This window comes from Penicillium canariense, assembly GCF_028826845.1.
Source record: "Penicillium canariense strain IBT 26290 chromosome Unknown utg000003l_segment0_segment0, whole genome shotgun sequence".
In the NCBI taxonomy this organism is placed as follows: domain Eukaryota; kingdom Fungi; phylum Ascomycota; class Eurotiomycetes; order Eurotiales; family Aspergillaceae; genus Penicillium; species Penicillium canariense.
In genome coordinates this window covers 842,173-855,426 of record NW_026622730.1, presented here as the reverse complement: position 1 = coordinate 855,426, position 13,254 = coordinate 842,173, and the positions used below count along the sequence as shown (strand labels likewise).

General features: G+C 56.0%; 4 protein-coding genes across 4 annotated transcripts; 2 read left to right on the top strand and 2 right to left on the bottom strand.

The window, feature by feature from the left end:
* Positions 1-1,673: 1,673 nt before the first annotated feature.
* On the bottom strand, positions 1,674-3,055 carry N7482_005161 (uncharacterized protein; the record flags this gene model as incomplete). The annotated part of the gene is made up of 2 exons (XM_056687286.1): positions 1,674-2,378; positions 2,435-3,055. The coding sequence occupies 2 exons, from the start codon at positions 3,053-3,055 to the stop codon at positions 1,674-1,676; spliced, it is 1,326 nt and encodes a 441-aa protein (XP_056542841.1).
* A 3,032-nt stretch (positions 3,056-6,087) lies between these two features.
* Positions 6,088-7,545, top strand: N7482_005160 (camp independent regulatory protein; the record flags this gene model as incomplete). The annotated part of the gene is made up of 1 exon (XM_056687285.1): positions 6,088-7,545. One exon carries the CDS (start codon positions 6,088-6,090, stop codon positions 7,543-7,545), a length of 1,458 nt encoding a protein of 485 aa, XP_056542840.1.
* Positions 7,546-9,621: 2,076 nt separating this feature from the next.
* On the bottom strand, positions 9,622-11,106 carry N7482_005159 (alpha-mannosyltransferase; the record flags this gene model as incomplete). Its single annotated transcript, XM_056687284.1, has 1 exon — positions 9,622-11,106. The coding sequence occupies one exon, from the start codon at positions 11,104-11,106 to the stop codon at positions 9,622-9,624; it is 1,485 nt and encodes a 494-aa protein (XP_056542839.1).
* A 476-nt stretch (positions 11,107-11,582) lies between these two features.
* Positions 11,583-12,748, top strand: N7482_005158 (uncharacterized protein; the record flags this gene model as incomplete). Its single annotated transcript, XM_056687283.1, has 2 exons — positions 11,583-11,660; positions 12,077-12,748. 2 exons carry the CDS (start codon positions 11,583-11,585, stop codon positions 12,746-12,748), a joined length of 750 nt encoding a protein of 249 aa, XP_056542838.1.
* Between the last annotated feature and the right edge of the window lie 506 nt (positions 12,749-13,254).

Sequence of the window (13,254 nt, the reverse complement as noted above, 5' to 3'; positions counted from 1 at the left end):
CAGAGCCCGAGCCCGAATGAAGAAGCCCATGGTGCGCCCGTTAGTACGCTAGCGGATTAGTGTGATGGCTGGGTGCTGGGGCTAATGGTGGGGGGGGCGCGGAAGGGAGTGAGCGAACAAGCGAGTAGCTGTTATCGGTTCTGGTCCTGTAGCTTCGTTGACCACTCCGATGCCAGAGGACAAAGACAGACTAGAGACAGAGTAGGGCTCGAGGCGCGCGTCAGGAGGTCGGGTCCGATCGGGTCTGGGGACATGCAAATGCTCGTCCGCTGGCTGGCCGAGCCATGTGGAAGGACCATTGTCGCTTCCCATGGGAGGAAGAGGAAGGTGTAAGCCACCGGGCAACCCGGTTGCGGATTAGTCTGAGGAATACGAAAAGATCGCCTGGGGAGCCCCACGCGACCTGGCCTGATAAGGAGGGCGCGAGCGACGGGCAGAATGGCGTCCAGCTTGACTTGACAGACGCGGTGATGCTCAACTCTCTTACCGGGCTGATAGAGATAGAAATCTCCTTCTTTCCCCCACTACTTGAGCTGGCTACCCGAGACTTCAGTATATTCGGGTTGAAACATCCACTGGGCTCGTGGGCAGAGAACCTCAACCCCCTCAACCGCCCCCTATCCCACGTCTGTGCGGATACCTGGCCCGAGTGTCTGGTATGGTAGTGGGCCGTCCGTGGCGATGGGTTCCCTAGTGCGGGCGAATAAGAGTGGGAGATCGACAACGCGCCCATCCTCCCACTATCCCGGGGGACGAGCGGGCGTGGGCGTGGCTTGGGCGTGGGCGTGGGCGTGGGCGTGAAGAGGGGAATAAACTGGGGCATGGGACTGTACGGAGCTGGTGCCGTCTCGCCAATGAGACAGCATGGGCTCTTTCAGCCCCAGTTTTTCCATCTTGCGACTTGGCACAGGTGCAAGCCACCCAACCCGCAGACAAAATGATCCGGGCTTTGCGCGCGGCCTGATTCGGCGGCCCGCCGACGAGTGGGGACTCATCTGAGATTGGCGCGGTCCAGCAGAGACGAGACGAGAAACAGAAGCTGGTTCCCACGATCCTCGTCCCCAGTCCCGCCCCTCTGATGAGCGCGATTCGTGGTGCTTTTCCGGCCGGGTGATAGGCTGTGATATTTCCGTCGGTCAGGGAACCACGCTACTGCCCTCCATACCTTCCAATGAGGAGGAGTGATCGTGACTGGGCACTCGTCGTGGACAGAGTACTCCGTTCCCCGCCGTGCGCGCTTAAAGAAGGGGGAGGGAAAGGGAGATGGACTCCGCTCCTGGGAGGAAGCGACTAGGTGCGTAACCTTGGCGGGACGCCTCCTCTTTGATCTGGTCCTGGAGTGTTGGAAGGCGTGCTATGGTGCCGATGAGACCATCCTCGGGTACCGACACCATGAAACGGAGGGACGTAGGGTATAGCCAGTCACGACCCCGTCGACGGGCTATGGCGTCCTGTTTCTTCCACTACTTCTCGCCTCCCCCTCACCGTTCTTCCGGGCGAGCCACCTTCGTCCTTCTAGGCCTTGCAGATGACGAGGCAGGCTCAATTTTGGGTGGTTACGTATGTAGTCCGTCCGGCGTCCTCGTTGGCCCGACCAGGCGTGCGTATCTGACACATCACACATCACATCTCACGGGCGCGCAGTAGAGTGATTCCCTCCGAGACCATTCGCCTTATCCGTCCTGGACTGCGACGGCACCCATGGAAAAAGGGCGTGGTGGCTGGTGGCTGCGCCCCGAAGTGAAACCAAACTTAATCAAGCAAAGACACTCGACGTTGACATCTGTCATGGGCGCCAATTGAGTTTCCACGCGTGCGCCATCTGGGATCGTCTCCAGTTCGCCCGCTCCTCCGGGACCCTGCCAATTGCGCGGGCAAAAGACAACATTCGAATTGGGCGGAGGACGTGGGGTCCGGTGGGGAGACGCTGGCAAGGGGCTAAAGCTGAGCAGAGTTTTCGAAGCTACGGGTGGTGTCGATCCTTGTATGTACGGCGTACGCCGGATGGCGTACCAGCTTACCGTATCGACAGGAGAACGGGAAGGGTCAACTACGAGAGGTCGTGGGTAGGGGGGAGGAACCGAGAACCGGGACCAGTCAGCAACCGGACGGGGACAGCGGCGGAATGGGGGAGATTCGCCCAGCGAACCGAACCCGAGCCGATAACCTGACCTAACCTCGGTAGTAGACACTAGCTCAACCTGAGGGCGTGAGTTCATGTCAGCGTGGCAGGCCTGGATCTGCTGAGGATCTCCCGCGAAAGTTTGGCCCAGGATCCAAATGGAGCCCTCGGCCCAGGTACGAGCCCCTCTTGCCCCTCTCTGTCTGCTGCACGCAACCCGGCCCAGCAAGTTTGGGGGCGACGGGGACGGTAAGAGCTGGTGGTTGGAGATGGATAGCCGGTCGCAGCAAAGGCAGGGGGGGGGCCTCAAACCTTGCGACGCGTGGTATGGTGGCCGGTGGTCGGCACTCCCAGTGGTGCACATCCGTCCGTGCTGATTGGCATTTGGCAGCGGGTCCGACCAGCGGGCGCATCCACATCCACCAGGCCGACGGTATATTGCTGCCCCTCTTCTGGTACACTGTAGGAGAGTCGGCCTGCCCATGCTAGGGCTAAGTCAGGCACCAATCCATCATCATTCCCGGGCGGAGACAGCAGCAGCCAGATGCAGAGGGAGATGGAGGTGGGGCGGTTGCTCGGGGACTTGGGGAGCCAACGAGGGGGCGGTTGGGCGCGCTCAGTCCTCCTGGAATTCCCCATCCCTGGGGTGCTGACGACAAAGAGCCAGAAACTTGGGAGAGGGAGTGGCAGACCAAGGCCCGTCCGTACATGGAAGAGGTAGTGGGAGAGAGGGAGAGCGAAGAGGGCACGGTTGACCTGGCCCAGGCGGGTTAGGACCGTCTGAACTCGCCATTCATCGCCGGAGCGCAGACGTCCATAGCTCAGCATCGCGAGGTCTCCACCGGAGTCAAGCGCAGGTTCAGGCCCCCAAGATCTGGCTCTGACGTGCCGTTGGTGATCCTCTTCGGCTTTCCGCCCCATCGCAGCACCCATTTTTTCAATAGTCTCGTGGCGCGCACTGGCCAAGCGCCCCTCTCGACTCTCGCTCTCCGCTATCCTCCTCTCCTCTCGGATGCGAGTGGAGGTGGGTGCTGCTAGCTCGCTGCTGCTTGGTCATCCACTGTTCATTTCTCTGGGTGGCGTCTCTGCTTCGACCGTTCGGGATGGGAGTAGCCAAGCATGGGCAGCTCGATTCCCCCGATCGCCGGTGATTGGGGAGTCTGAGAGATGTGGATGGCGGATGGGCGGTTCTCGATCGGGACCCTGCTGATACTCATTTCCCTGGCACGCCGAGCGCGGGACCCGTGGTTGGTGGTGGTCGGGCTGGGCATTGGTTGGCGGGTTGGGCTGAGGAAGGGGAGAAGCGCAGCGCAGACGATCAGACGAGCAGACGAAACAGACGAAACAGAGAGTGGGTCCCCATTGAACCCCGACGCTTCCCATCTGACGCAAGGACTCCTATGTTCTTTATTTTCCGTCCGCCATACAGTCCACGAGGATAACGCTTTCCAGTCTCCTCCGATCGGTGGCTCTGTGACGGCTCTCAGGTCCATACCTCTTTTCCCGTCGATGCCCTTTCTTTTTTTTTTTTTTTTTTTTTTTCTCCAGGGCTGAGTCAGATGCGCGACGAATTCTAGCCCCGGGGGATGACGGAGTGAAGTGACCCTCCGGCGAAGAAGGCCGTGGGAGGCCAATCACTCCGCGGGCTCCACCGGCGATCGCCCATGGCACGGGGTGCATTCGATGATGATTGCACTTTGCATTGCGCCCATTATTGATTCGATCCCTGATTTGACGGACTATACGATAGACCAAATAAAAATATTCAGGATAGTCAGGATGATATTCCGGATTATTATGATTATCATGATTATCATAATTATCATCCCATCTCAAAGTAGTCTTTCGCTATGATCGGCTCTTCATCTCATACCCTGTCGTCATTCCCATTATCCTCGTCCGTAGGGCCCGCCAACGAACTCAATTTCAAGCCCCCCCTCAACCCCCAGTATATACTTCCTTTCCCCTGCCTGCATGTCGGCCTAGAGTAACCGTTGAGACCGACTGACAGGGCCGAACCTAGGGGGGTCGCGTCTCGAGGCTTCTTGTGCCCTTTCGTCTGCCAGGTCTGCCCCGGAGGGTTTGGTGAAATCATCCACTCGCGATGTTTCATCTGGTGAGCTCGAGCGGCCCTCCGTATTTCTCCGCTGTCCCGACATTCTGGCATTTGGCTTGCATTTTCCTTTTTTTCTTTTTTTTTTTTTTTTCTTTTTCTGTCCTATTCGGTGTCCATACAAAATAAAAATCTATGAAAATGAATACAGCCCATAGACTCCTCTGGTCCACTACATCCCCGTCTTCCAGAAGGGCAGAAGAAAACAGGCGCAATGTCCCCGGGAATCCTTCGTAGTCAATCTTGAGAGAGTACGGAGTAGTCCGCAGAACATGCCTGTCTGATATCGTGATCGTCCAGGGTGCAGCGTACAGCGCACAGCGTACAGCTCTCCCCCGCTGGGACTCGGTCCACGCTCTCCCTGCAGTCTTCCGACTACTCCTCTTGATGCTCTGGATTTCTTCGATTCTTATCCTTAGTCTGCCTTGGTTCGCCCCGCAGTGAACCCTCCGAGCTGCGGTGTCCACCTAACCTTCCGCTGCTAGCATCCTATCAATCCCCGACCCTGTCCGTTTAATGTTTAATCTTTTAACATTTAGGATTAACATTAACAATTGATCATTAACCATTAGCCTCTCGGTGCCTCGCGCACTTCCAACCACCAATCCTCCCAGCGTTCCTGCTCATCCGATACACCCCTTCTCCAATTTCCATCGTCCCCTCTACTACCAACCCGCCGGTGACCAACCAGACGATCGTCTCCTTTCTGCACCTCCTGCTGGCTTCTGGGCCCTTCCTGTGACCAACCACTCAGACCACTTCTGACCGTATTATTGCTCCCCCCCCCCCCCCCCCCCGGCCCCTATTTTCTCTGCCTTCCTATTTCCATCATCTGCGTATAGTCTGGTATAACCTACCGACTGGCCTCGCCTCTCCGGCCGGCGAACCGACCTTACTCTGACCCTGATTCTTCATCTTCCTCCTTTGCCGACGACTCTTTCTTCCTCCTCTCTCCCGATCATTGCCCCGGTCCCTGGTGGATATTCTTCCCCTCTCGGACTGCTCCCTCTCTACTCTCGTGATTTGCTCCAACCTTGTTCGCACTACTTCCCTTTTCCTCACACTCACTCCCTTAGCGCCACTCTTCATTAATCCTCGTCCCCCCGACGACCTGTGCCGACTTTCCCCTCTCCTCCAAAGGGTCCCGACGCCCGAAACCCTCTTGGCGCGCTTCATCACGACACGGCTCGTCCCAAACCACGCCCACCAGCCAACCCCCGGTGGATCCGCACCACAACCCCCCCCCCTCAAAAAGCTTGGGAATTGCCGCACCGAGGGATCCGTGGAACCGCGCCCCAGTAGATCCCATCTCTCCCAGAGATCGGTGCAACCTGTTGACTCGCTGACTCTTAACGGTCCGTGCTTGAGTCGGCGATCCCTGGATTTCGACCAGGCCGGAGGGGTTAACTCAAAACCACCCATCCGCCTCGCCCTTCTCCATACCCTGGTCGATCTCTTAGCTTATTTTTTTTTACCCTTTCCCAACCAACCACCCCCCCCTTGGTGATCGCGATCCTCTCATAATCCGGGGTACCTGGGACGAGAGAGAACAGGAATCAGTCGAGGGTCTGCCACCTTCCCCCAGACTCTCCGCACGAGCACGACCACACCAGCGCACCATCACTGCCCCCCCCGTGATTCACCTAATCACCACTCACCACCTACTCCACCAACTGCGACCCTGATCTGCCTCAAAAAACGACCATTCCCCGTCTTCCCCCTCCCCCTTCGCTCAAGCCAAAATCCCAACCAAACCCCTCATCTTCGACCACTCTCTACTTTATTTCCTCTCTCATCCTCGCAACCGCTCAACTTCCCCCCACCTCACTCCCCCCCCCGTCCCCTTCCCATCATGGTGAACGGGACCGCGGCGGTGCTGGAACCCACATTCACAGGGTATGTGGCCACCACGCAGGATGCGCTCATCTTGTTCGAGGCCTGCTTGACCGGTGTTTTACATCATGTCCCACGCCGGCCACATGATCGCGAAAGGAGCCACTTGGTTCGCAGTGGCAGCGTCTTCATTTACGAGGAAAACTCATCAGGCATCAAGCGCTGGACCGATGGTGTCACCTGGTCGCCAAGTCGCATCCTCGGCAACTTTCTAGTCTATCGCGAACTGGAGAAGCCCTTCCCGCCAGGGGAGAAGAAGCGCGCGATGAAGAAGGCTAATCGACGGCCAGTGCCCGCCACCAGGCCCGGCGAGCCATATCCGCGACACGACAGCAACGGCTCCGGTTACTCCCCCACATCGCCACCAGGCCCGTTTGGAGACAACCGACCACACCAGTCGGAGATGGAGCGGGCGTTGGTGGGGTCGCTGGTAGACTCGTACGGCTTCAAGGATTCCGGCTTGGTCAAGAAGACCATGAGCGTCACCGTCATGGGTATCACCCACCACCTGGTGTCGTACTATAGCGTGGAGGACGTGATGCGCGGCGTGCTCAATCCGCCCTCCATGGTGGAATCATTGCGCTACATCCGGCCACGCGCCGAGCTCACCCAGAAACAAAGCTTCCGCGCCCCCATCGACGACCTTGAAACCACCGCCATGGACAACCCCCACGACCCCTCGCACGCCGCCCTCTATGGCTATCGGCCCCAGCAGATGATGGCCCCCCCGGGCGCCTACGGCATGCCCAATCCCTCCGCCGACTATTACATGCACGCCAACCCTTACGCCGCCACTCATGCCCCACAACAACCGGGCCCTCTCGCAGGCTACTCCATGGGTGGCACAATGCCCGGCCAGCCCGCGCCAAATCCGTATCTCCCCTCCCCGGCGGCCGCCGCGGCCGCTATGGGTGGTCACAAGCCCGAAGACTACCACGCATTCCGCGCAGGGCCTTATGGAGGCAGCATGGACAGCCTCAGCCACAGCGCGCTGTCATCCAGTATCCCGGGTTTGAACACCGCGATGCCGTCCTCGTTGAGCGACCGCAACCGCTCCACCTCGGACCACAGCCCCTCCGCCTACCGCAACTCGTCTATCTCGTCGCGCAGTGTCGCGACTGACGCCACCTCGCCCATGGACCCCTCCACACCCGGCACGTACTCGCGCGGCAGCTTCAGCCTTTCCAGCCATCTGGACACTAGCAATCCCAACACGCCGATCGAGGCCCGCGGCCTCGGCCCGCTGGATCCCACTGTACCGCGCCGCGAGTCAAATCCCGTACATCCGGCATACTATACCGCGGATCGCAACCAGTACTATGTTGGCGCCGCGACACCGGTGAATCACCCGCACTATGCGGCCGCACAGCCGCTCTCAACGTGGACGACGACGGCACCCGCCCAGCCGCAAATCTGATGTACGTGACGCATGCATCGAGTCCTCAAGTGAATTTGAACATGCTTGATTGCGATATGTCCGTCAGTCCTCTCTACCTGGAACGAAAATGCACCGTCGGTCCTGGTGTTGGCCTTGGGCTTGGGCTTGGATCACGTTGTGAATATGCGTTTCAAGGGGCCGGACTGTTTTCTTGTCTCTTTTCGGTGTGTCTGTGTACTTTCTGTCTGATGGGATGGAGGTTTTTTCCCCCGCGTTTACCGTCACTGTCAGCGTCAGCGTCAACTTTTCCTGGGATAGGGCTTTTGGCTTCCGTTTTTTCTTATTTACCTTTGTGTTTGGTTTCTGCTTTGGAGCGCGGGGAGTAGGACGGCTTTTTGTGTGCTTGTGACCTCACCTCACCCTTTTGGTTTTTTTTTCTTTCTCGTCTTATGTTGTTTGGGGAGGTGTTCTTTGCTCTGCTGGCGATAGACTCTTTTCTGGATTTGGAGGGGAAGGGGCGTGGACGGGATGGGATTACTTGCTTGGCTTGGGCATGGTACTCAATGCGATGCACAACGCAGGGGTTACCAGTGTGGTGGTGGTGAAGGTTATATTAACCTTGTTTTCATTCCACAAGTATCAACTGTTAACCCCATGGAGGATTTCGATTTGGGCCTGGGTTCATTCCATCCATCCATTCACAGGGATCGATAAACTCTGGACCTTCCCGTGACCGCCCTCCCACACGATGTACTCATGATGTCTGTCTATACGGTTTTCTTGCCTCGGCTTTTCTCCTTCTACTTTCTTTCCCGTTCGACCCGTTTGTGACTGTCTGTTTCTGCCCCTGTGGTGGCTCTCTGCTTTGGACGCTGCCTTGTCCGGTTACGCCTGGTCTATTGTGATCGTGGTTGTTACTGTTACTGTTATCGGAAACAAACCTCTGGGAGGCGTTTTTGTGATTCCTGACGATGTTATGCAAACACCCCTATTCTCCATTACCTCTTACCTATGCTACTGTTACCTTATTCCCTACCTATTACCCAACCAAAAAGGTTATTGTTATGCTATGCTATTCTTCCTGCTGCCTGGTCCATCTTCTTTATTGATTCCGAATAGTTTTATAATTCTCACGCGACCTTGGCAAGGTAGGCGGGCTGGTTTTGCTTGGGGCTGGGTTTTGTTGCTTTTGGTTGTGGGATCTCCTCGGTTTCATGGAAATTACTGGAACTTGACGTTTATGTTGGTGGGTCCGCAGTTATGATCGACCGGAACTGCATGGCTTATGCTTGATTCGGTTGCGACGGGTGGGATTTGTCGGCAGCGGTTTTGTATCTTCTGCCATCTAGTTGCATGGAAAAGTCACGATAGAATATCAGTTTGTCGTGTCTGTATACCTCTATATATCCCTGTCTATATAGGTGAATCAGTTAACGGGACAGATATCTCAATATTCTTGCTAGCCCCCAGGTTCTCTGATTGAGGCTGATGCGTGGCTATATGGCCTAACCGCATCTTGCCGTCCCCTACTTGCAGATTCTGAATCACGGGTGTCCAATCTGTCCCACTGAGTCAGTTAAGCCTTATCTACGTTCCATTGATACATGTGAAACCACATAGGTACGTGAACAAAAGCACATTGGATACTATCAAAAGGCCAACAGGCAGAGGGAAGTTGCATAATGATACATTGGAGACTACGGGCTTTCGCGATCCTTTGAGTACAAACAGAATAGATCACGATCACGCCTGAGGGAATGGTGGATGTTGTAAAGATCCAATCAATATATGTTTAGTCACCCAGCCCAGCTGGAAGATGCCATCAACCCTGGGAATAGATCCACTGACGAACTATATCTCAACGCCACAACCTTCGTTTGGGACATTTGTGTCCAGTGCAGGTACGTTATAAGCACGGGGCATCCCACGTGGCACCAAAGACGTGGATGTTTCAAGGGACCGCCTGAGAGGTCTCTTATCCATCCACACGAGGGGCTGCAAATGCAAGCTTGACCTGTTAGCAGCAAGAGCAACAGCAAGAGCAAGAGCAAGAGCAACAGCATCAGCATCAGCAACAGCATCGGCAACAGTGTGCCGGCCCACCCACATACCATGTCACGTAGGAAGCGGCTTCCTCTCAAAGACATTCCGCCAATAATCCGAGACCCGCTCACAGATGCCAGTGTACCCCTTCCAACTCACAAACTTATCCTCCAGCTCGCACGCTGTCCACTTAACCTCCTTCCAAAACGCCATCTCTACATCCCCCCTCTCACTAAATCTCCGCACGACCTCCTCCGGAATCGTCCACGCCCGCGTGTACGCCCCGTCATCCGTAAACGTCGGATTAACCTCGTGCTTCTCAAAGACCGTGGCCGGATTAAACTTGGGGAAATTGGCGTGAATAACGAACACGTCCGGCGGCGGTGCGTCGTCGCCGCGCACGCGCGCCTTGCCCGCCTGAATCAACGCATAGTCCTGGACAGGATTGAACTGCGCCATCGCGGAACCGGCAAATCCACCGCCTTTATCTTTGCGGTGGCCGAGCGCGACGATCGGCTCGCTGACCTGGTAGAAGGGCTCTTGCATGGCGGTTGCGGCGGCGAGGAACGTCTCCTTGTCGCCCTCGCCGGCGGCGCCCTGCGAGAGGAGCGGGTAATAATGCGACGGGCCATAGTAGTTATAATACGTAGCGAGAAGGAGGGTGCGCGCATGCGTCTTCTTAGACAGCAGGATCTCACCAGATTCGGAGGACTGACGCAGGGTGCGCGGCGGGGCGGGCGTGCCGACAATCTCGTAGAACAGCGACGACACCGTCGACCCCCAGAAATCGGGCCACGTCACCATGCCCTTTGCACGGAACGGGTCTTCACGGAAGAGGGTTTCGGGCTTGTCGAGCGGGAAAGCGTCTGCGTCTAGGAAGAGGATTTCCTCAAACGAGGAGAAGAGCATTGCGAACGGCTTCAACTGGTACTTCTCGATGGCGGCCGGCGCAGCGGCAAGGATGCGCGAGAGCACGACGCACCGCGCGTCCAGCGCCGGCAGCACCACGTCGCAGATGTACTCTTCATATTCCTCTTCGTCGGCTAGGAAGACTTCCATCGGTAGCGTCGAGCCCGTCCGGCGGAGCATGCGCAGCGATATCACCAGGACGGGTAGGTATGCGCCGCCCGCCGTGGAGACGACGCCCTTGGTGCCGGGGACGTAGGGGAGGACCGGCGTGGAGCTCGCATCCGTGATGGCAGCCACGAACTCTGTATGCGCATTCTTAATCGCCTCGACATCCTCAGCCTCCACGCTCAGGTAGTCCGGGCGTGGGCGGGCGTCGTTCGGGTCGAATCGCTCCGTCGGAGCTTTCTCAAATTCGACAATGGGGGCGGTGCCCGGCGCGCTTTTCTCCAGGTACCGGTTAAATGTCCTCCAGAACTCTTTGTGGGCGTCTGTGAGGTCAGGAGAGACATTTTGGGACGCGGGGCTCCCACGGGGGAGCGCGGGAGGAGCAGCAGAGCGCCAGCGCGAAACGGACCAGGTCAACAGCGATGCGAGGACCAGCGCCGTGAGCAGAGTGCGCGCGCGCAGGCAGAAGCGCGGCACGACCATCGCGGCGAGAGCTGCGACTGCGCCGCCGCGGGATCGATCTGGAGCCAGCTACTGTACCCAACCGTCTCCAGAACTAGACCGGCGGATCGGCTGCGCTAGTTCGGTATGACAGCTGGGATCTGCGACCGGGAGTTGGCTGCAAATTCACTGTTGCAAGTGTGTAGCCCGGTCATGGAGGAGGGTGAGTTTTGCTTCCTCTGTGGGATTGCGCAGAGAAAGAAATGTTGGATGAAAGAAGGGACAGTTCGCTCGATGACAGTTTCATGAAACGCCGGACGCCCCGTGGAGGGTCCCTTTGCTGCACGGGCCATGACGGGAAGACCCACTGCGACATCTCGGCATGATTTATATACTGCATGACTATGGAGCATAGTGAACACTATGATTGGACCGGTGGTATTCAATGTAGACATAGAATTGGGGTTATTCTCCATGCTGGTAGGTATTTGGTTTCCATATTTGCTTTGCTCCAATACATGCAAGAAAGGTCCAAGAAAGCAAGCCACAGTGGAGCCTCGGGCTCGGGCCTTGAGGGCGATGAGAAAGGTTCCATTGTACCTGCGTCAGCCTCGAGGAATTCTAGGAACACAGTCGAGTCAAGTACTACAAAAGTAATAAAGACGAGCAATTAGACTGAATGCCTTGAAAGAAACCACTCGATACATTCTATATCTTAACATAGGGCTGGGATAAGACTCTTTGCTTTCATTCAAAGCTCCGCTACTATAATGGGCCACAATCGTCCCCAGCACCCTTTGAATTACTTTGTTCGATGAAATCATTGTCTAGACATAATCAATAGGAGAGTATGACAAGAAAAGGCCGAGAAGAACAACGCTTAGGTATTATTCCGTGGATGTCAAGCTCAACTATATATTTCGAGTCATCATCCTCCGCTTCGATCCTGTTTTTATCATCAACTTACCACCTCTTGATCTTCTACTATTGAACCTACTAACGATTTCACCAGTCTATTCACCCACCACCAAATATCTACATCATCGGCCTTTACTTCCCATCCCAGCTAGGTATGTCTTCCACGTGTGACTGCTGCCCCAACTGTGGCTTCTGCGCCATATGTGGCTTCTGCCACTGCCACGAACAGGCTGCACTCCATGAGATTGACCAGAGCACGCATCAGAGCCAGCACAGCCCCAACTACCAACACGCTCATCAGGAACAGAACCCACATGGCCAACATGCCCACCATGGCCTCAACATGCAGAAGGACTACTGGCCCCACGTCGACTGCTTCCACGCGCACCAGGGCCACCATGCACACCAGGGGCATCATGCGCACCATGACCAACATGCACACCATGGCAAAAGCAAACATCACCGACGTGCCTATGATACTCCTAACACCGAGGGCTTGGGAATCTGGAATCGGGAAGGAACCTTCTACGGCCTAGTGGGGAACCGCTCCAACCAGAGTAGTTCACGCCAAATCACTCGCACACCTGACACTCGCACTCCTAACACTCGCAATCCTGACACTCGCCCGCAGGACACTCGCACTCCGGCGATTGGAAGCGGGGCTATGGTCAAAGGAAAGCATCGGCTTCCTATTCGAAACAACACTAGGGAGGTGAAGAAGCAGGAAGTTCCTGATGATACCGCTTCTGTCTGCACGCTGGACTAGATGGATGTTGGACTACGGGACTAAAGGGAATGGCGGCCTGATTCTTTCGGGGAGGGTAAACTGTCACCATAGACTCGTTATCGTAGAATGCTATTGCTGCCTTTTATATGTCTATTCATTTGATACGTGGAATAAGTCATGGCATCAAAGGGGTATAACGCTCTGTAACCATGACTACCACCTGTAGATGCTGATAAGAGAAAAGTATGGAGTAGTGCGGTGCAGGCTTCCAAGTTAAGTTGAAAAGGTGGCGATCTGAACAAAATCGATGGTAATAATTATATGTGGCATCAAATGAGGATTTGTGTATACTTGTACAGTAGTGTTCGGTATCAATTATACCTCCACACTGCGGTTTGGCGTTTATTATTTCTATCGATGTTTTGATTGGATTGAGTATTGCTCATGCATAGCTAGGTTTCCGTATTACCCTCATGGCACTTAACGCCAGTGAAGAGCCAACGGGCTCAAATTTGTCTGCCTCATATTCCGCACATCAATGAGGT